Raw genomic sequence first — 23,640 nt, 5'->3', positions numbered from 1 at the left:
GGAGTTTATCATCAGATGTATTTTTGCCTCCTTGACCGGTTCCCAGGTTCTCGGGTGGCCACATCCGAAGATCGTATTTGACAAACTGCTGTAAAATGATAGGACGTGTCACAAGATAGAACACAAGCGAAGAATTATGTAATTTTAAAGAATTACTCTGAAACAGATTTCCCCAATCAGAATCAGTGTGAATGTGAGTGTCATCAAAAATAAAGCCAAACTCTCGCGTATTTTAGAAAATACTTATTGGTATTTAACGACCTCCTTAAACATTACTCTTGCGTGTTAAAATATCATGATCGTGATTAGAATGTTTAAAATCGACACTATGTATCACTTAGTTTTAAAAGAAAATTGCTAATATGTCACTGGCTCCAATCATCGTTGCTGTACTGGGGCCGCCGCTCTCCTCGATCGACGCGTCGTAGATCGCGTGCAGACCAGGGTTGCCAGCGTGAGACAGCCGAGACCGGCGGCCGTCCCGCACGCGTATGCCAGCACACTCCGGTAGTAGTCCGGACAGTCGGCTCGATTCTTACATTTCCTAAAACAAAATTAAGATTAAGTGACTTGGTATTTTGAACCATAAAAAATCATGAACTTACATGGACTCAATGATGACTACGACAACGCCGGTGATGAGCTTGTCGGCGAACGTGACCGCGGAGTAGATGAACCCGCCCTGGTCCGCGTGCTTCCCGATCATGTCCGCCGTGATGCACAGGCTGCTGATCATGGTGATGGAACTCCCGGCGCCAAACAGGGACGCAATCACCAGCAGTTCAAAGGTGGTGTACGAACCGTCGCTGGTGCTCAACGCGACCCAAGAGCAGACTCCCAAACTGATGGTGGATCCCACGAAGTAGACCAGACTGTTGCCGACGTATCGGTTGGCGTACTTGAGGATTACGGACGAGACGAACGATGACAGGAAGGACATTAGAGGAATGGTGGCCAGATGTTCCACGCTGGCGTTGTTCTGGACCGGATCGGGCTGGAAGGTGCGCTCGTCCAGCCATAGGGGCATGTACACCAGCGAGGTGGTCATGAAGAGACGGGAGAAGACGTAGCTGGTGGTTTGGAAGAGAAGAAGCAATGCTTTCACAGAATCTTGTAAATCTTGTAATAGAATTTATAATTTCTTATCCAGATTTTTAAGCAAAGATGACGTTACGAATGGTGCACACCCGAAATGTCAAAATCACGCAGTGGTACCAACATTACAAAAAAAGTTTGCTATGGCATGACAGCCTATAGAACAACATGTCTATTTTGATGAAATTTAATTTCAGCCCAAAAGCTTTTCTATTCCCATAACCCATCAACCATTTGACATTTTAGTTAAAACATTAAAAAAAAATAGAGACAAAAACATTCCATACTCACAGCAACGCATTCTGGTACAGCAGTGGTGACTTGAAGAAGTTTTTCTTGGGCTTCCTCAGCACGACCTCGTCGTCTGCCGGCTTGACCGTCCCCCCATTGGCCACCGTCTGCTGCGAAGTTCCACCCGTCTGCTCAGCTTGTAGCAAAGCTTGCTTCTCCGGGTCCCGCGGCTGCTCCCTTCTTCCTGTGCCACTTCCGGGCCCCGACTTGATCACATTATGCTGCAACGCGGCATGCCGCCGATGCTCGTAGCCGCTGAACGAGAGCGAAAAGTTGAACAGCACCGACATGGACACCCCGACCAGCGTCAGAATTAACGAGATATCCTGGAAAGAGAAAAAAGTGAGTGTAATTTGAGTCTCCTCAAGTCCAGTCAGGTGTGGCCGAAACAAGCCTTAAAAATGCGTTTTGTACACATTATTGGCAGGGGGGGAGAAACTCACACGAAATCGATAGGCATCGTTGGCACCGATTTGGTTGTCCGAGCTGGTTCGAAGAACCGCCCAGGTCACGAGGTAAACGACCACGTTGGACACGATCGACACCGAATACCGAACCGCTGTCAAATCGGACCGATCCTTCTGCGACCGCGACAACTCAGGGATCATGGCCAGGTGGGTGATCTGTACGATTGGCCAGCCAAACTGGAACAGCAGAATCACCACGGTAAAGTACACGATCTCCCACCAGTGCGGAGCCACGTCGCACCACGGACACAACGAGAAGATCATCGGGAAGGTCAGGAACACCAGAAACGTCCCCGCCGCGTGCCATTGCCTCTTCGTCCCGTACTTATCGGTCAAAAATCCCACGATCGGAGTGGCGACCGCGTCCCCAACCTGGCCTAGCATGACCAGGGCACCGGCTTCCGCAGCCGGCATACCCAAAGCACCCTGCATGAACAGCAACGTGTAGCTGAACCAGACCCCGGCGCACAGATCGTTGTACACGTGGCCCAACCCGTAACCGAGCTTCTCCATCACTTTGAGCGTCGAGCGACGATCACCGCCCATTGTGGATGATCCGCCTGGTTCGCCTGGGGGAACGCCACCGTTGGGGGCGGTTGACGTGGGTGTCGCTGTGGTTATTTCGTCTATTGCTCCGTAAGTACTACTGTTGTGGCGGTGGTTTGGACTGGCACTACCATTCTGGAGGGGTTGCTGCTGTTGTGTTGGATTTCTACTATCGTTTAGAGTGGATTTTTCTGACATTTTTGGAGGTGAGACACGGTGAGATGTGTAAAGGTTGGGAACGAGTCCTGGAATTGGTGAAAAAAAAAAAACTAAATTAATTATTAATTTTTAATTGTAATGTGCAGGCCAAGTGCGAATGATTCTGATGATATCCCTTCAGTTGACGCTCAGGCGAGGAACATCCTGGAAGGAGCGTCACTGACTACGTCCGTAGTCCTGTTAGATCTTTCTTGATCAGGACAGTATAGCTCTGGTTCCTTGCAAGTGTCCTATTTTCTTACCTCCACGTTGGCTTGGTTTTCATGATGACCTAGCTGGTGGCCTGTGGAAACGGATCGTAAACCTTTGACCAGCGAGGGTCAGAGTCGAGACGGCTAGAAGAAAGGGGCGCGACAATGTGGGAAAGGGAAGTAATTTGTGATTGTAGACGGTATTGTTTTGATTCGCAGTATGTTGAGTCAACTGCTGTGGATGTACCTGAAACATCACACAACGGGGTTTCTCTTCTTTCCGTTTTTATCTATCATCTATATTCTGTTAATTTTGTTTCACTGATTCTCTAACGCAGCTTCTGTTTACTATCCTCCATTTGATTTCGATTTTACTTATTTGATTCTCTTATTTCTCAACGCTTTTCCACTTTATTTTACTAATTGATGCTGCTGCAACAAACTGTCTGCTTTCCCTTAATTTGGCAGCGATGTCAATTTTGTTTATCATGTGCCTTTTCTTTATTTATCTATTTCAATAATTTCTCATCTTCCATGTAAATTGCCCATCATAACAATAATCTAAGCTTGTTTGTTATCTCTTTTCATTAACTATTGTTAATTTCTTTATCTTCTTCATAAATTACTATCTTTCTTTTACTATTGATTCTTTACATAGTATATTTCTTTCACTGTCCATTGTTTTGAAACTTCACCTTTTTCTTAAGCAAGTGAGGTTCGAGCCCTGACTCAATTTATGAAATGATTAAAGGATTAACGCAAATATTACTATTGTACTTTTGAAAAACTTTTATAAAATGCTTAGGACCAAAATATTGTAACAAAACACCGCGACAAAAGAAATAGCAACAGATAAACACGACTCAACAATAGGGAAGATTTCAGGAGAAAACAATACACAGTAAATAACAATTCGTTTTTGAATTCAAACTAAAAATAAAACAGTTTTGGCTTTATGAAAGTTGATAGGCACACTATAAATGGTTAAGCGCTTATACTTACATCAAACCCTACGTAATGTACCACCCCCGGCCGAGTTAAAATGCGTAACCGGAAAAGAAGGTGTGCATGCCTGGCACGAACACTCAAAGCGTGTTCTAGCGTGCTGCTCGTACTGACTCAGAGCAAGGGTGAGATGTAGGTGTAAGGGCAGTGCGTGTTCGTCGGGAACCTAGTGCATAAGATCGGTCAAGGCCCGTTCTTACACTGAAAATTGCGAATTGCGAATTGCGAATATTAATTTTTAATTGTAATCAATTTCATCATTTAATCAACGTCACATCTAATTTCTGAATCATTAAAAAAACAAACATCTCAAACTCTCGATTTGAACCAACAAATCCATACTAACCAAATTAGATTTTTTGTGGTCGTCTAAATATTTTTTTTTATCATATCTTTTAAGAAACTAAATGAAACTTTACAATTTTCAATACCACTAGACCACATCCGGACAAAATTGGTTCATCCAAAACTGAGAAAATCAAGTGCATATTTTTGATCAACTTTCCCACAAACATTCTGAGTTGATAAATATAAATTAAGGGTGGTGTCCAATTGGAAACTGGGCAAAGTCATACCAATTTTGAAGCCTCAAAAAGATCCAACATCGCCAACAAGTTATCGTCCCATTAGTCTTTTGAGTAGTCTGTCCAAACTCTTTGAGAAGGTCATCTATTCAAGGCTTTTGGATTTTACCAACGATAATAATATAATTTTGAACGAGCAGTTTGGCTTCCGAAAGGGACATAATACTGCTCATCAGCTTACGAGAGTAACTAAAATCATCAAGCAGAACAAGCTTGAGTCTAAATCAACTGCTATGGCTTTGTTGGATGTTGAGAAGGCTTTTGACAATGTTTGGCATGATGGTTTGATACATAAACTGTATTTGTACGGTTTTCCAATGTATCTTATCAAAATTATCCAGCACTATCTTTCGGAGAGATCGTTTAGGGTTTTTCTGAATGGGATTGCTTCTGGATTATTCAACATTGATGCTGGGGTTCCCAAGGAAGTATTCTTGGCCCACTTCTGTACAATATTTTTACATCTGATTTGCCTACTCTTCCTGGTAATGGTGTGTTGTCACTTTTGCTGATGACACTGCCGTTATTTATAAGGGTAAAATAACCAGATATTTAGTTGGCCGTCTTCAGAAGGGTCTTGACGTTCTTTCCGAATACTTTGGCGACTGGAAAATTCGCATAAATGCAGCCAAAACTCAAACCATCATTTTTCCACTTTCCAAATCGGCCAGATTTGCCCCAAAGGATGATGTTTTGATTAAAATGAATGATGTTTCGATACCCTGGTCAAAGGAAGTTGTCTATTTAGGTCTCATACTTGACTCGAAACTATTGTTTCGGCAGCATGTAGATAAAATATTGAACAAGTGCAGCATTCTCATCAGGTGTTTGTATCCTTTAATTAACAGGAAATCAAAGCTTTCTTTGAAAAATAAGTTAGCAGTTTACAAACAAATAATTTACCCCGTTATTGAGTATGCAGTACCTGTTTGGGAGTGTTGCGCTAGAACTCATAAATTGAAGCTCCAGCGTGTCCAAAACAAGGTACTCAAAATGGTTTTGAATGTTCCTGGCTGGACAAGATCAAGTGAGGTTCATGAATTAGCAGAAGTAAAAATGTTGGATCAGAAGATTCAAGAAAAATGTTTGAAATTCAGGGAAAAATGTGCTATATCTGAATACCCCTTGATTCAAGGATTGGTTTAGTTTATGGTAAGATTAAGTTAGTTTTAGGTTAGGTTATGTTTTCTTAATTTTTTTCCTCATTGTACCAAGTGTTACAAAAATGATAAATCATATACTTTTAAAGTTAAGAAAATGAACAGTGTTTAAATCACGAAAAGCAAACTAAAGCTGAAGAGCCACAGCTGACCACTTATTATGTAAACCAAATGTAATTATTATAAGAAAGATTCAATAAAGTATATTTAATTAAAAAAAAAAAAAAATTAAAATTAAGGGTGGTCTATTGAGTCAAATTAAAAAGTTAATTTTTCGAGTGGTTTTTAAGCCTCTCCTCAGTAAGGAAGGCAAAAAAGGATGCAGGAACATTCGTCAGATGTTTTTTTAGTTAACTTAACATGGAATCGAATAATTTAATTGGTTCGGATCGATTTTGGCTTCACAAATTAACTTTCTTAGTCAGAAATTGCAATGTCAAAAAAGATAATGTAAAAATTAAGTGTCAAATTTTAAGTATAGGTCTCCTCCTTCAAAGTTTTCCTAAAACATCATGAAAAAAACTTTATAATTATTATAAAGTAATACCAAAACTTTCCAGTTCATTGTAAATTAACTTTTTTACATTTTATAAATTTTACTTTTCCATTTTTTAGCAAATGGCACAATTTTTTTTAATTGTCGACAACTTTCAGCAATTTACCAATTTTTTTCTTACTTTCTCTGGACGCATTCGCATAGATGTTTTATATGCATTTTCGTCACTTTTGGGTTAATGATCTGAGGGCAAAGAACGTATGATTAGCTAAATAGAATTTTAAAAATAAAAAAATTGTACACTTGCTTGCAAACTATTTAGTTATATTCAAAAGCGTTTATTTTAAAATATGGGTAATTCTCTACCAACTCACACGAAACCGGGAAAAGTTGCCCCGACCCTTCTTCGATTTGCGTGAAACTTTGTCCTAAGAGTTAACTTTTATCCCTGATCACGATTCCGTGGTCCGTTTTTTGATATCTCGTGATGGAGGGGCGGTACGGCCCCTTTCAACTCCTCTTTTTTCGCATGTTCAAAAATAGAAGGAGTCGTACCGCCCCTCCGTCACGAGATATCTAAAAACGGACCTCGGATTCGCTATCAAGGACAAAAGTTAACCCTTAGGACAAAGATTCACGTTAATCGAAGAGGGGTCGGGGCAACTGCTGTGTGCGTTGGCGGAGAATTACCCATATGTAATACTTATTTAAAGCTTTCAAAAATATAGAGTCGTACCCTTTGAAAAGGCATTAGAGACTTATTTCTGTCATTTTTGAAATGTTGTTTCGCAGCTTTTCGAATTATAATTTTTGCGGAATACTTTTCCTTAATGACGTTTCTTGAATTGCAAATTTATCGACAAATTTATCATCCAAAATGTAATTGTTGCACTTTATAAATATATATAAAAAAAGTTAAGTAATTTTTCATTGCAAATTTAATTTTATAATTTCAGAAATCCACTAAATTCTGACATTTTGTGAATTTGTCATATATTAATAAAAGGTCTTTTTAAAAAAGCAGGACTTTTTTTCCTTGTGTCATTTTATTCTGAAAAGTCCTAATCGTAACGTATTATTTTGCCGAAGACACATAATCGATCAGAAAATCCCTTCTCGAGACACAGATTCTCGAATATTTACATGCCGAATTCGTATGATCAGCCCACAAAGTTGCATTGAGCCTGGTATGAAACACGGCCGGGCCAAATTTGAAGCTCAAATGAACTTGTGGGCCAAATTTACAAAATAAGATATTTATAAAAAAATAAATTACGTTATTTTAATTTTAAATACTAGAAACTAAATCTATCAGCTGAAGTTTTTTTTATTTCTGTTATTTTTTCAACATTTTCGTTAATCAAAAATAATAGAAAACAAAATGGCAGTTTTCTATAGGTATTATTGATTTTAAACCCAGAACTGGACATCGGCATACGAGAGGATAAAGAGCACGATTCGGTAGTAAAATGGTAGTAAAATACACTGAAAAAAAAGTGGCGGTCATTTGTCCATATAAGCCACTCAATAGGGTGAACTGTTCCAATGAACGAATGAACACGCGAGAGGACTATACTCTCGAAAAATAGCACTTTCCTCACGATTCTTTTCGTGAGGACTATCCCCTCGTTCTTTAACTTTGGGTGTACTGTTTAAGGTACCACAAACAAAGTTTTCAGCTAAATGTACTTGTGTTTTCCAATTTTTTTTTTATATTTCGAAAATTGTGTCATGTAACCTGCATAATTTATGTAACGGTGTAATTTTATGTTTAAATTAAATGTGATTAATAAAAAATCATCGAGAACCAGAATTTTAACATTTCAACGAAAAAAATGTTTAAAAAAGGGTTTTATTTTCAAAAAATGTAAGATTAAAAAAACATTCTAGCGAAAAAACATTCATTCATCGAAAAATCTCGTAAATTCAAATTATTTCTGAATAAACCAGAACATGCTCAAAATGGTTGTAAAGGCAGAGGAATTAAATTGTAATTGATTTACCTGATTGCACTTAAATGTCAATAGGTATTTTGAAATTTTTTGAAAAATATATTTTTGCCCATGATTTTTCGAGAAAATTTTTATTAATAAGGGCAGGAGAGGGTTGTCGAAAAAAGCTTTGTAAAATACTTGCAACAGCCTTATTCCTCCGATTTCAACATTTTGTCTGCCCCTGAAAGCCTGAATTTCTAAAAATGTTTGATGAAAGTTTTGACGATATTTAATAGTTTCACTCACATTAAAACTTATGGATCTGTGTCCTTTAAATAAAATTTGTACCAGCCTTATTCAAACAGGGGAAATTCTCAAATGTTTGGCAGGTTAGGGATTTGGTTCTTTTTCTATAAAATTTGGGGATTTTGCTAAGACTTTTTCCTTCCCATGCCATCAATGGGTGCCCGATATGAATAACATGCTTTTCCTCTATATTATTGAGATTGCATAATCATAATTTAACTGTCTCGCAGAAACCCTTGTGATATTCATTATGTAGACGAGGCATCCATCAACAGTCACTTCCCTTTCTCAAGCACGTTATGCTGCTTATGCTTTTGTACATAACAGCGCGTGAATGACCCGTTGTAAGTAGTCTGCTGCTACACAACAATGTCAACCAAGGTGCGTTTCAATTTACGCGACCTTATCTTCCATCATTCGTCATCATCCGTATCGACGAATCTGTTTGCACTAAACCATCGAGACTCTGATTAGCACCCATAGGTTACAGCCAAAATTTCGTACCTTTTCCAGATTTCAACCCGTCGATAGTTCCGCACACTTTTAATTACACTATGACTAAACCATGTTGACTCTTATATCCAATTGGGAATGTGGTGCCAATCAGCTGTTTCTGGTTTGCCACGTTTGTTTGCAAAATACCGATTAGCAGGCACACCACTTTGCCACTTCTGGTCACCATTAAGCCTTCTCCGACAATACTGATTGTCTCGAGATGTGTGTCATCAGTCCAGATCACCACCTCTCTTTGTGCTCTACTATTCCCACTGTTTTTGTTATCTTCCTTCAGCTTAGCCCCAATAATACTGTTGAATTGATAGTGTTCTTCGAACTATTTGCGACGTTGTTTTGATTTTCAATTGATGCGTTTTGCGTATGTAAACCCGGCCACGGAATTCCCGCAAAAAACGTCAAACTCACTGTGTATATTCGTTATCACTGGTTATATATCTCAGCACGAACCACCCATCTTGATTCATCCACTTGGGGGCTGCTTTGGATACGCAGAAGCTTCCCCTTTTCTGTACCAGTATTAGTGTATCCACCGTGTGCTGGCACAACTACGTCTCAAACGCTTTAGAAAGCTGCGGAACCGAACTTGTACGACTCGTCGACGCGAACGCTGGATCTCGACTGAAGGCAGCAGTTGAATTGCTGTTGTGGGGAAAGGCATGAACTCACTTGTATAACTTCCCGCCCACCCCCACCTTTCCAATTGTGGGCTTGCACGTGGAACAACCGCTGAATGAACCCAACCCAACACGAAACACCTCTGCCCTGTAACATGATATTGGAGTAAAAAAAATGTGTGGTGCATCCAAGTTGGCTCAGTGCATGGAGTTGGTAGATTTTTTGTGTAAGAAAAATTCTTTAAAATCGTTGTATGTATTTTTTAATAACACTCCTCGATAAATTTGAAGCTGATTTCAGTAAACGCTTTGTATTCATTTTACCCTTTAAAAACATCAAAAGTTCTCTGGTAAATGGAATAACATTTTGGGAAGTAACCGTGAGGCACTAAATAGCGGCAGTAAATCAGCATTATATTGGCATTTAATACTAGCAAATAATGCTTCAAAACATTAAATCAGCACTTTTCCCTTGAGAAATATTTTAAGTGGCGCACAGTGATGCTGATTTAATGCCTCACCCAAAGCTCTAACAAAAATAAACTGCTTTATCGACGTTAAGGCTGTGGGGGAAAAGAAGGGTGGTGCCTCCTTTGTTTTTTTTCTCCTGTTGCGTTTCATGTGTCAGTGTGACGCTTTGATGTTATTTTTGCATTTTTCTCGTCGATCTCCAGGATGCGCGTCAGCCAAGTGGTGTATTCTGAAATTAGTGTTTGTTTTGAAAGTTTTAATCGATGTGGTTGATGCATCGAACGACTTTCTTTCTGCTGTTTCAAGTTCACACCTTTGTCATTTCTTTGGACGGAAATCATTGATTATCACTCAGCTAATTGCGGTCAGCCAGTCATGTGCAGTACAATTAATTACGGAAGGCTTGGGGTTAATAGGGACAAGCACTGGCTAACGGGAACTGCTTTTACGAGGAGTGCTTGGTCCACGGTTGGCAAAATTTCACATAGTGTATCAGACTTTCGGAAAGCAGCTTTTTGCTTGTTAGAAAAGTCATTCAATTTACCAGAGAACTTTTAATAATGTCTAGGGCTAGGCTTTTTTCACGGCGAAAAAAACAAAATTACGAGGCATGTCAATTACAAAACATTGAAATATCACGGCAATTTTACGGACCTCTAAAAACTGCTCAAAATATACGTTAAAATGTATTCTTTTAGCAAAATTATTAACAGAAAACTGTCTTAAAAGTTAGCAGTAGTTTTAGATACACAATAAACCGCGTTTAAAACCCCCTGAAAATAGTGATTTATTTGAAAAGAAGTAGTTTTAAATTAATCTTGGGAAATTTTGAAGAATTTCCGTCAGTTGAATTCTAGATTTTTTTATAAGGTCTTACAAACAAATGTAAACATTGAATGTATCTCGGTTACTCCAATGAACATTGACATTATGTGTGAAAGGGATAAACTCAATGTTAACATTTGTTTATAGGACCTAATAAAAGAGTCAAGAATTTATGATTCAGCTGTTTTAACTTTATTGAGATTTTATAAAATTAATTTACTTAAATACCTCCAAAACGAAGATAGTCCTGAACCTCTAATTCATCAAAACTAGAAGCATTAAAACAAGTGCTATAATAAAAAAAAAATTTTGCGTTTTTTTAAAGAAGTGTTGTTTTGAGTAGCGATTTATCAATTGAATACTTCTAATTTCGCGGCATTTCACGGTATTTCCCAAATTTCACGGCCAAGGGGAATATCACGGATTACACGGCTTCCGTGAAATCGCGAAAAATCACTTGCCCTAATAATGTCCTTTTTGCATATGTTTTGAAAAATTTGATTTAATTACATGCGACAGTTTTCCTCAAAAAAAAAAAAAAAAAACACAAAAACACTTTATTCAGCGGGAATTGAACCCAGTTCACGCAAAATTAAAATTAAAATCATGTGAGTTGGTAGAGTTGAGTTGATAATGTGATTTTTTTTTCAAAGTTATATAAATTATGTTTTTTCTTTCATTCATAAATTTTGTATAAACTATTCAAAACTATAGCTCTTTTTCCAATCATTCCAACTAGATCAATGCATTGAACTTTGTTCTAGCACGCGAGACAAGTAAACGCAAGATGCTCCACGCGTTGCTCCAGTTCAGTCCGTTTGTTGATGCGCGCCAAAGTGAGTTGCACGCATGTGAGTTTCGTTGTCTCTGAGAAAAGAAGTCACACGCGTGAGGGCCGTTTGTGGTGTGAAGTTGGACACATTTCAAAGTAAATAAAACAAGGCGTCCGGTGCACTAATAATGCTCTCGCTGGCGTGTCCGTTTTTTGCTTTGTATTGGAGAGTCTGCTGCGTTGAATTTAGTCACTCGTTTTCGATCGTATACATTCGGATTTGGTTGGGGTTTCGTTGTGGAAATTGTGTTATTGATAATTATATCCATTCATTCATCCGTATATCTGGAAATTCTACTTACATCAATTCATATGCTTATGACAATTTATACTGCACGTGTTTAAGCCACGTTTTAAGGAGTTTTATCCGATTGTTATGATGAGTAAAATATTGAGGTGTCGTCAGCTCATTTACTATAAAGTTAACGACGCCAAGTTATACTTTGTTCAATCGTCACTTTGGGCAATAAGCAATATATCAGAGTTTAAACTAATACTTTTTCAAACAAGCATTACCAAATGATTGTGAAGTATTTCATCGCTAAATGGTTTTTTAATCTCCCATCTTCTATCATTTGTTGATGAAAATGTTGTCATTTTAAAGCAGAAGTACAACAAAGTATTAACATTAGCAATTCCCACCACGAGCAGACAGAACGGAGAACCGAACGATATCACGTTTCAACTTTTATGCGAAACGACGGATTGTCTGAAACATGTGTGTTAATGTAATGTATGAGCTCGGTCGGCAATGTTAAAGTACACCGCATATAGAGGTGTTTGAGCACACTCAGAGTGAATGCAAATCGATAGTGAAGGACCCGTGAGGTTCCGATTGTAGGGCTTCATCTTTCTCGAGGTAAAAATGTGTAATATAGTGGTTAAGCTGGGATTGTGTGGGATTTGGATGACGAAATCCTCAACATTTGAATTAATTAAAAGTTTAGAAGGTGGTTTTATTCTAATCAATCTGAAATTCTATCAAATAGATTTAAACATTGACCTTCTTTAACCCAATCCAGATTTAGACGGGTTTCGACATATTTGGGCTCCCTGAACACGCTTTAGTGGATTCCCTGCTAATAAATAACATTTTAAATACAATCCAGACTCGATTATCCGAAGTTCGATTATCCGAAGGTTTGTATGGGCCCCATTTTAGTCAAATTTGAATTGTTGACTGTCTTAAAAACTAATAAATTTATAATAAACCGTCATTTTGGATTTAAAAATTTTAAATCACTTTCGAGAAGTTTATGGAATCAAGAATAAAACAACGAAAAAAAAGTTTTTTCTTGATTTGATTATCTGATGTTTCGACCATCCGAGGTGAAATGTTACCGAGGCCTTTGGATAATCGAGTCTGGACTGTATGAGTATAAATGCTATGAAACCACGCGCCCTCCATTATTTTTGCCATCCTCATAGAAAAACGTGGGTGCGGAGTGCATAATTGCCAAAGGAAGCGCGCGGTCGTTAAAAATATTCGGAGTGAAAAGTGATTTTTTTTGTGCTTTTGCATTTTTGTCGTGAGTTGTGTGTGTCGATTGCGGGCGGTGGGGCAACGCGGTTGCTTGACAGGATCGATCGTGTTTTAGGTGTCCTTTTTCTTGCTAGCAATGATAATATCAGCCCTTCCTTTATCATCGTTGATTGGAGGGCATGCCACCAGTTGAGATTGTCGTAGTAATTGTGTTCCAAAGTAACAGACTGTTAATTGTGTTTCCTGCTTCAGTTGATTGCCGGCGGCGAGGGCACGCGCTTCCCTTACTGAATTATGTGTGTCTTGAGCGTAATTTTCGTTGAGTAATTGGTTTTTTTTTGTGCTTTTGTAATCTTAACTGTTTTGTGATATCAAAGCCCTCCCTATATCATCGTTGATCGGAAGGCACGGCGTCGGGTAAATTGTGTATAATTTTTTCGAATAAGATTTTATTTTTTTACGGTGAAAAATCCATTTCTATATAATGATCGAAAGACGCGCTGACATTTTGGATCATCGAGTTAATAGCAGAGCAAAATAACTGTGTGTGAGTGATTTTGTGTGTTAACCAGAAAGCCCTTCCTTTAGCATCGTTGCTCGGAAGGCTCGCCGACGGGTCTGTTATGAAAGTTCTCCCCATAGCATCGTAGCTCGGAAGGCACTGAAAAGCCAATACCTTATCCTACTAACCCAAACAAATATTTATCACGTGATGCTTGAAGGATATGCTGTGGATTCAACGGTGTCAACAGGTATATAGCGAAAAACTGAGTCTGCAACTTCAACTATCGAACTAACATTCCTACCTTTCGTTGAACTCCAGGCTTCTTGGGAGGGCGCCGGTATTGACTTATAAAGTAGGGATCTTCAGAGGTTAAACAGTGAACGGATGGTTGGCTCCCACTGATCATTTTTGATTCATTGTTTAACTTCAGCTGATCTGTCAATAACGGAGTAGCAGCTCATTGGCAGTCAACCATGCTCATGCTCATGCTCCTCATAGAAAAACGTGGGTGCGCATGGTTGCTTAAGATAATTCCATAGAATCTATGTCCGAAATTTACAATTTTATTTATTTGTTCAATTCTCTTAAATTCAATTCCGTCGATTGGATCATGCTCAGGAAGCTCAAATCTATCAAACCTCAAATGTATCAATCCTTGAAACCGAAGCGTTGACTGACATCAACTTCAAAAATGTCGATTTGTGATATTGTCAGGGAAACATAATTTATAACTTCGTACGGAAAATCATGACAATCGACTCATTTTAATTATTTTGTTTACGTTGATTTTAATTATTTTTTTGTAAGTTTTTGTTTATTTCTTTCTGTGTGAAACTTTTAAAAAATCTTGTATTCTAGTATATGGGAGTTGGGCATATTTAAGTTATACATCCGATTAGAAAAAATTTCAATAGTTTTTCTTCTATTTTTAATGTTTTTTTAAAAATATATGTTATATTTTTTTTGGATATGTTTTATGGATGAGCCCTTTTTATAATTTTGTCAAAAAATGTGTTATCGTCAAATATGAAATTTAGTGAACTTTACTTATCACTAAGTTTTATGCAGTCCAGACTCGATTAACCGAAAGTCTCGAAAAAAAATCATTTTGGATAATCGAATTAGGAAAAAAATGTCATTGTCTTATTTTTGATTGTCGAGCTTAAGCATGACCCCCAAACAACTCTAAATTGATTAAGAGTTTTAAAATCCAAGATGGCGGCCAAACTGGCGGTAATGAAATATAAAAAAAATGCATTTGGTAATGTTTAAGGCAAAAAAAATGGCCGAAAATGGGGTTACAGAATTCTAATTTGATGTTCAAATTAAAAAAAAAGATCATCCGATGTCCCACAAAATCCTTCGGATAATCAAAACTTCGGATTATCGAGTCTTTACAGTACTAAAGTTTTTCTTCACACATTTCAATTGAAATATATAATATTTTCATTGCATCGGCTTATTTTAAATTGACACATCAAATTCAACCTATCAAAATCGGTGGTCAAAAAACATTTAGATCCAAGGAATTTTTATTCATAGATTGATAAAATAATTTTTCGTTGATTCATGTTAACGATTAATAAACCAGGGGTGACCAAAGTAAGGCGCGCGGGCCAAATATGGCCCGCGATGTGATTTGTTGTGGCCCCCGTACCCATTTTGAATGATCATGTTAAATGGCCCTTTTACCTTTGTAATGTGACTTTTTTCTTTTTATTAAGGTTTCAACTTTTTATGATCATTTTTTGTCAACATTAAGCAAATGATTTATACATATTTTGAACCCGGCGACACAAATATTTTGTTCAAAAATTTATCAATTTAACAACAAAAATTCTAAATGTTCATCGAGTATTTTTGGAAATGTGCCTTATGTAATAACTGTAATAATCGTATAAATACAAATTGAAGCGCACAGTTTTTATGGACTGAGTCTCAACCTTATTTTGCACTGAGAAATATTCCACCTCGGTATTCGAACTTATGACATTTTGCAAAAAAAATCTGAGTGACTGACCAAAATTTATGGCAATTTTATCGAAGTAATGGAATAATTGTTGGAAAATTGTTGGAAAATACATTTGATTTAAGTCATATTTGAAAATAACATTTGCAGCGGAATTGACCATTGTGGCACCCCCTACAGCGTGGTGCAGACCCGTAATGCTATGCTATGCTATGCTATGCTATTTGAAAATTACATTTGCAGCGGCATAAATTTATGAAATGTTTATGGACATCATTGTTATGATTACTTCTTGGTTTTGTTGATTTCTATAAACTGATAACAAATTGATTAAAAGCTGTTTTTGAACAAAGCTGTTGAAAAATTGTAATTTTTGCATATTTTTATATGACGAAAATGTCTAAACAATACCTTAAATTTCAAAAAACTTAATCTGATAGAACCATTTTTATGTATTATAGATTAAAATAACGCGATTTCATTTTTGCAAAAAAAAATCACATTTGGCCCGCCATTCAAAAACTTTGGGCTCCTCTGACTTACAGTAAACTTATTCGGTATCCCTCAACCAGTGATGTCAACCATCGCGACGCTCATTTTTGGTTCGCGGCACATTTTTCGTTTGTTGTGCTTTTCAGTTACGGAATTCGACAAAATGGTGTTCGAAGCACTTGTAGAACTCACCAACATCAACATTTCTTCAGAACATTGTATAGCTGTAAAATTCATACGCAAAAAGTTACAAGAAGATTCCAGACCTCAGGACCAATGGTTCGCGATGCTTTCGTTTGCCTAACGCATTTTTGGTTGTAACTTTTTTTGTATTCATCAAAAATCAATACTACAGTATGTAAAAAAAGTATTTACACCCCTTGAGCACTATGCACATTTTGTGATGAAACATGTAAAAAAATTAAAGTTTGACAGGAACCTAGTACTACGTTTTGTTCAGAAACTCATGCCAAACATTTTGCTACAAACAGCTCATGAAAAGATGATTTCTATAAAAAGTTATATAACAAATACTATTACGAAAATAAAAAAGGTGCAAAAAAAGTTTGTACACCTTTCGAAAAATTAACATAAATCATGTTATTTGTTGACAAATCACCATTAATCCAGTCTCCCAACTCCAAATAGGCATCCTTGACTGATTAAAAAAATAATTTGGATTGAATATAAAGTTTACTAACTACTTAGTATAAAAGTTTATATAACTCAGGAAATTCTATATAAAACTTATCTAAACTTAATTTTGCAAACTTTTAATTCAACTAAATGTCAATATATTACCATAGAATTGCTAAATAAACATTTTGGAGTGGGTATAACACCGTTTTGGGGGTATTTGTATCGATAGAATAGATTTTTCGTTGGAATTTCGTACCAACCCGGAATTACGTCGTCGGAAAATCCGCCGGCATCCGACCCGGTCCACAATTCTTAAGTCAACCTATAAGGCATCGGAAAGGGCATAAAATTTCCGATCTTTTGATACCCATACATCTAGGTTTTCTATAAAACCCACGATTTTAAATACCTAGGTAAAAACGTTGTTATGGTTTTGTTTGAGCAATCTGCCAAAAATGTATGGAATTTCGTAATTTTTGTTCTCGTGGATCAAACTTACTTTTTGCCCAGGTATTTAAAATCGTGGGTTTTATAGAAAACCTAGATGTATGGGTATCAAAAGATCGGAAATTTTATGCCCTTTCCGATGCCTTATAGGTTGACTTAAGAATTGTGGACCGGGTCGGATGCCGGCGGATTTTCCGACGACGTAATTCCGGGTTGGTACGAAATTCCAACGAAAAATCTATTCTATCGATACAAATACCCCTAAAACGGTGTTATACCCACTCCAAAATGTTTATTTAGCAATTCTATGGTAATATATTGACATTTAGTTGAATTAAAAGTTTGCAAAATTAAGTTTAGATAAGTTTTATATAGAATTTCCTGAGTTATATAAACTTTTATACTAAGTAGTTAGTAAACTTTATATTCAATCCAAATTATTTTTTTAATCAGTCAAGGATGCCTATTTGAAGTTGGGAGACTGGATTAATGGTGATTTGTCAACAAATAACATGATTTATGTTAATTTTTCGAAAGGTGTACAAACTTTTTTTGCACCTTTTTTAGTTTCGTAATAGTATTTGTTATATAACTTTTTATAGAAATCATCTTTTCATGAGCTTTTTGTAGCAAAATGTCTGGCATGAGTTTCTGAACAAAACGTAGTACTAGGTTTCTGTCAACATCAAATTGTTTAGATGTTTCATCACAATATGTGCATAGTGCCCAAGGGGTGTAAATACTTTTTTTACATACTGTATGTTCAGCAAAGTTGTACAATTTGGTGTGTTCTACAAGTCCTTCATACACAACTTTGTCAAATTCCGTAACTGAAAAGCACTACAAACAAAAAATATGTCCCGCGAAACAAAAATGAGCGTCGCGATGGTTGACATCACTGCCCTCAACTCGATCTTGATCTCAAAAATATTTGGCCATTTCTAATTTTATTTTAATTTTTTTCCCCTTTCCTTTGAAAATTTCTCAAAAATCAGAGAACAAAAAAAAACTGCTTAGAATTAAAAAATTTTATTGCATTTTTTTATTGTTTTTGCTTTGGAATTTGGAAAAATTGGTTTGAAATTTGATTTTCAGTTTCTCTCTCCTCACTTTCGACCTTGACCGGTACAAAAACATTAAATAAAATTTGTATCAGTCTTAACATAAAAAACTAAAACTGTAAAGTGCGTTGAAAATAGTGCGCTTGAAATAAGACAAAAAATGTTACATTATTCAATTAATTATTAAATTATTAGAAGCTATTGCGCTTTGCATCATAACTGCACAATCAAACGAACTTGAAAGATTAACGCCCAATTGCGCACAGTCTGCCATGTTTGGTTCACATTAAGGTGAAACTCGCTGCTAAGCGAAATCCGCCATTGGGGATTCATGCTCTGCTGACGTTTATGCCTGTCAAACGTCGAATGTCAACAAAAGCAACACATGCATGAGAGCTCCGCACACACCTTCACCTGATTCATCGTCAGCGGCGGTACATAACACAAAACTAGTGGCCAATAATACCGCTACTAACTGCGGCTAAAATAAACACTGCAATATACCTAAGGCATGACCACGGCATTTCGTCTCAGTTCACGGCCTAGCTCGGCTGAGTGAGGGAGTTTTGGTTCATCTTTTCATTCGTCGGTGTCAGTGTCGTCAGTGATAGTTTTGTGTGTTTCCCCAAAAATAGGCAATAATTTCATTAGCGCCGATTTTTTTCTCTGATTTGAACGAACTTTCGACTTTTCACCGCAAACGCCAGGTGCGGTTGAGGTATGTGTACAGTACACATTGGTCATTTTGCTCGTGTCAGTATTTACTGAGAGTAATGCCCACGTATTGAAGGTTCTGCTATCATCAATGAACGTTGTGTCTAATCATAATTATTTTCTAGACGACGACAAATTGTTATCAGATTCAGCATGACATTGCACTAAGGTAGGTGTTCTTTCTTGCAGTGTTCAAGGTGACGCGGCTTTAACTAATTGTCTAATCTCTTTCTAATTACAGTGCGAGCAAGCAACTTTTGCCTCTTCATAAAATTGCATGACCAGTGGAATATTACGTCAAGGCAGCTGGTTTTGTCAAAGAAACAAAAAAAAAAAACAATCCAGGCAGTCGATCTGTAAGTATCGGTTTGAATGGCCTACTTGAACTTGAAATTGAAACCAGTTTTTCCACCATGCGTTGCAGATCATAGACCATTGACAGTGCGTCAAGTACGCGTGTGGCAATAATTAGTAGGCGCTGACGGCGGGCACTTCCGTCAACAAAACTTGCCAAGATGAGCGCCGCAATGGCCATCGTGATGGTCTTCGTGGGATGCTGCAGCAATGTGGTGTTCCTGGAGCTGCTGGTCAAGTAAGTCCGCGAGTGGGGTTTTTCGTCAAATGGTTTTTTTTATGTAACATAACCTTGAGTTGATTGTTTGTGTGTTATGTATGAGTGTGTTTTGTTGTGTTGCAATATTTATGCTGTGTCATTCTTATTATTAGATTTATTATGCTCAGAGGTGAGCAGTTCTCTCAGATTTCGGTTATTCGATTTTTTTATTTTTGTGTTTTTTAATCCGACTGAAACTGTTTTGGTGCCTTCGGTATGCCCAAAGAAGCCATTTTGCATCATTAGTTTGTCTATATAATTTTCCATACAAATTTGGCAGCTGTTCATACAAAAATGATGTATGAAAATTCAAAAATCTATATCTTTTGAAGGAATTTTTTGATCGATTTGGTGTTTTCGGCAAAGTTGTAGTTATGGATATGGACTACACTGAAAAAAAAAATGATACACGGTAAAAAACATTTTGATGATTTTTAATTTAACTTTTTGTCACTAAAACTTGATTTGCAAAAAGTCGCTATTATTATTTTTTCATTTTTTAATAATTTTCCGATCTTTTCGAAAAAAATATCTTCAACATTTTTAAAGCAAGACTAACATTTTAAAAGGGCGTAATATTGAATATTTGGCCCCTTTTAAAAGTTAGTCTTGATTTCATTTTTTTGAAAATATTGTTTTCGAAGAGATCGAAAAATTTCACGAATATTTTATACCATGACATTGTAAATCGGACCATTAGTTGCCGAGATATCGACGTTAGAAAATGGTGGGTTGTTTGGGTAAGACTTTGAAATCATCAATTTTCATGTTTTTAAACCTTTGCATGGCAATATCTCAGCAACTGATTGTCGTATCAACAAAGTTTAAAAGAGCAAAATATAGAGAATTTTCTCAGCTTTTCAAAAATATATTTTTTTCAAAAGTGGGCAAAGATGTGCACTTATTCTAAAAATGAAAAACTGCGACTATTTTCAAAAAAGTTACCTAAAATAGCCTTAAATTTAAAAACGGTGCACTTAATCAAAATTTCACTGAAGTACTGATACTGATTCCAAATTTGATTTTAGATCAAAAAATGAAGTTGAAAAATTTTTGCGACCATTTTTTCGATTTTTTGAAAAAATCAGTATTGATTAAAAAATTCATAACTCGGTCAAAAAAATTTTGCATAGCCTTGAAATTTTTGAAAAGTTGGCATTTGATCTCCTCTAAAACAAACAATCAAAAATTAAAAATAGTATTTTTTGCAAATCAAGTTTTAGTGACAAAAACTTAAAGAAAAAATCAGCAAAAAAAATTTACCTTGTATCATTTTTTTCAGTGTAGTCCAAATCCATGCCTACAACTTTACCGCAGACACCAAATCTTGCAAAACATTGTTATAGGGTCGAAGCCGTAGTGTAAACAAAGAGTCTATCCTGCTCGTTCCCAATGTAAACGTCAACTGACGTGAGCAGGATAGACTCTTTGTTTACACTTAGGCTTCGGCCCTATTACAATGTTTTGCTTGAAATCGATCAGAAAATTCCTTCAAAAGATACAGAATTTTCATATATCGCCAAATTTGTATGGAAAATTATATGTACAAACTAATGATGCAAACTGGCTTCTTTGGGCATACCAAAGGGACCAAAAAAGTTTCAGTCGGATTAATTAAAAAAAATTTAAAGTTGAAAAAAAGCCCGATTCCGTAGAGAAGTGCTCACAAGTTTTTATACAATTTTGACAGCTATAAAAATATATAAAACATTACAATATCGATATATTGAGAACGAATTTGCTGATCGATTTGATGTCTACGGCAAAGTTGTAGGTAATGCTTAGGACTTCTCATAGAAGAATAGCGACAGTCAAAACATACCCATTGCCAAATATTGGATGGCGAAAACTAACAAATTTTGTTTTTTTGGATTTGTTTTAAATGACAACAAATTGCATCTTTTTTGCAGTGTTTCCATTTGTCAGTGATCTCATTTGGCAGTGTTGCCATTTTTCGAAATAAAACATGATCAAAAAAATTGAAAAAAAATAACATATTATTTTGACCTTATTTTTTAGGTGAAAAATTAAAATTCCAATCAAATAGTACCGTCATCTGGGGCGAATTGTGAAAACTGTTATAGCCTTGTTAGATGATGGTACTTGACATAAATTTCGATGTCGTGCACCGTTTTTGAGATATATCCACTTAAAATTGTTTTTTTTTTTTATAAATATGTTTAAAAGATATTGAAAATTGTACAATAATTGCTAAGCGTTGAATTTTTAAGTGATGATAACTTAGTAAATATGCATCCTATTTTCAATATCAACAAATTAGTTTATCGTGAATCTTTCAGATATTTCGAACAGGTATTTTCCCGAAATTTATTTTCAAATTAGCCGCTAACCAACATTTGATAAGGTCAAATCTAGAGTTTTTTTTTTTGAATATGTCCAATAAACATATGAAACACAATAACTTATTGGTCCATTAAAAAAAAACTCTAATAACATAACTATTTTTGTGGCCTAAACATTAACATAACTTATTTAACAAAAATATGGGAATATGTCAGAAAAGGACGATTAAAGCTAAATATCCTTGAAATCGAATTATCAATATAACCATTTTCCTTCCAGGGTCGATCCCGGTTCGGGCAACCTGATCACGTTCCTGCAGTTCCTGTTTATCGCCCTGGAGGGCTTCCTGTTTACGTCCAAGTGCGGCACGGTAAAGCCGCGGATCGGCCTCAAGGACTACACCATCCTGGTGGCGATGTTCTTCGTGGCCAGCGTGTGCAACAACTACGCGTTCGACTTCAACATCCCGATGCCGCTGCACATGATCTTCCGGGCAGGGTCGCTGATCGCCAACATGATCATGGGGATCATAATTCTGCGGAAGCGGTACGCCTTTTCCAAGTACCTTTCGGTGGGCATGATCACGCTTGGGATCGTGGTTTGTACGATCGTTTCCGGGAAGGACGTAAAGAGCACCCAGGTGGTTGAGAACGCCGAAGAGGAGGACCCGGTGCAGGTGTTCTTCTGGTGGACGGTCGGAATCACGTTGCTGACGTTGGCGCTGTTCGTGTCAGCCCGGATGGGACTCTACCAAGAAGTGTTGTACAAACGCTACGGTAAACACCCCAAGGAAGCCCTGTTCTACACTCACCTGCTGCCACTGCCGTTCTTCCTGATCCTGACCACCAACATCTGGGAGCACATCAAGCTGGCCAACGCAAGCCCACTCTACGACGTCCCACTGCTCAATATTGGCGTTCCGATCACGTGGCTCTACCTGCTCGGCAACGTCCTCACCCAGTACGTGTGCATCAGCTCGGTGTACGTCCTCACGACGGAATGCTCCTCGCTGACCGTGACCCTGGTAGTGACGCTGCGCAAGTTCGTTTCGCTGCTCTTCTCGATCGTGTACTTCAACAACCCGTTCACCATCTACCACTGGATCGGAACGCTGCTCGTGTTCACGGGGACGATCATCTTCACCGAGGTGGTGGACAAGGTTCGCCAGGCCGTGGCTGGGCCCGCCAAGGCGCAAGTTGAGAAGAAGGTTGACTAAAAGGTTTTCAGGGTTTATTTTAGTTGGCGGATTGTTTTGATGAAAAGTACTAAAAGTTTCAATAGGTTTTTATTTAGCTCAAAGAGATTTCCAACGATGAAGTTGGACTAAAAATTACAAGCTCTTTCAAATTAGGTAGATTAAATGATCAAGTCCGTACCACGCACTTCATTGTTGAGTAATTATTAGTTTATTATTGTCATTTTATAACTGATCGAATAAAGTTGTGCTCGTCGTGGAGTTTGCAAGTTTTGTACGTACAATGTAAGAATCAGCTAGATTCGCCGTTTTCTACACCAACCATTAGAATTAGTGCAATAAAGAAAAAAAGATTTGAAATTAGTTGTTTTTTCTTTTCTGAAGAATTCTACAGAAAATCCAGGACTGGTCACAAAAAAGTACCGTGCACAGAGGTTTAATTCATAACAGTGTTTACCCATAAATAAAATAAAAGAAAATGGCTTAATAGTTAATAAATAAAACAAAGATAAAACCATTTTAAAATGGTGTAATATTTAATACTTGGCCTATAACTTTAAAATGTTAGTCGTGATTCCAAAATTTCAAAAATATTTTTTTCGCAGAGATCATAAAATTTTAAAAATGTTTCATTTTTTAACATTGAGAACAGTTTAGTTTATGAGA

General features: G+C 37.0%; 2 protein-coding genes across 3 annotated transcripts; one reads left to right on the top strand and one right to left on the bottom strand.

Moving 5' to 3' along the window:
• Window positions 1-230: 230 nt before the first annotated feature.
• On the bottom strand, window positions 231-9,438 carry LOC6036087 (major facilitator superfamily domain-containing protein 12). 2 transcript variants are annotated; one of them, XM_001846128.2, is made up of 5 exons: window positions 8,799-9,438; window positions 1,830-2,644; window positions 1,387-1,712; window positions 606-1,070; window positions 231-544 (listed from the first exon to the last, which is right to left on the bottom strand). In XM_001846128.2, the coding sequence occupies exons 2-5, from the start codon at window positions 2,595-2,597 to the stop codon at window positions 379-381; spliced, it is 1,725 nt and encodes a 574-aa protein (XP_001846180.2). In that variant the 5' UTR covers window positions 2,598-2,644; window positions 8,799-9,438; the 3' UTR covers window positions 231-378. The 2 variants fall into 2 exon arrangements, with proteins under 2 accessions (XP_001846180.2, XP_038111749.1); XM_038255821.1 differs by having other exon boundaries at window positions 9,216-9,438.
• Window positions 9,439-18,540: 9,102 nt separating this feature from the next.
• Window positions 18,541-23,334, top strand: LOC6036088 (UDP-xylose and UDP-N-acetylglucosamine transporter). The gene is made up of 5 exons (XM_001846129.2): window positions 18,541-18,866; window positions 18,988-19,031; window positions 19,104-19,218; window positions 19,287-19,454; window positions 22,059-23,334. Exons 4-5 carry the CDS (start codon window positions 19,378-19,380, stop codon window positions 22,993-22,995), a joined length of 1,014 nt encoding a protein of 337 aa, XP_001846181.1. The 5' UTR covers window positions 18,541-18,866; window positions 18,988-19,031; window positions 19,104-19,218; window positions 19,287-19,377; the 3' UTR covers window positions 22,996-23,334.
• The last annotated feature ends 306 nt before the right edge of the window (window positions 23,335-23,640 follow it).

This window comes from Culex quinquefasciatus, chromosome 2 (assembly GCF_015732765.1).
Source record: "Culex quinquefasciatus strain JHB chromosome 2, VPISU_Cqui_1.0_pri_paternal, whole genome shotgun sequence".
Classification (NCBI taxonomy): Eukaryota; Metazoa; Arthropoda; class Insecta; order Diptera; family Culicidae; genus Culex; species Culex quinquefasciatus.
This window is presented reverse-complemented; position numbering and strand designations above follow the sequence as displayed.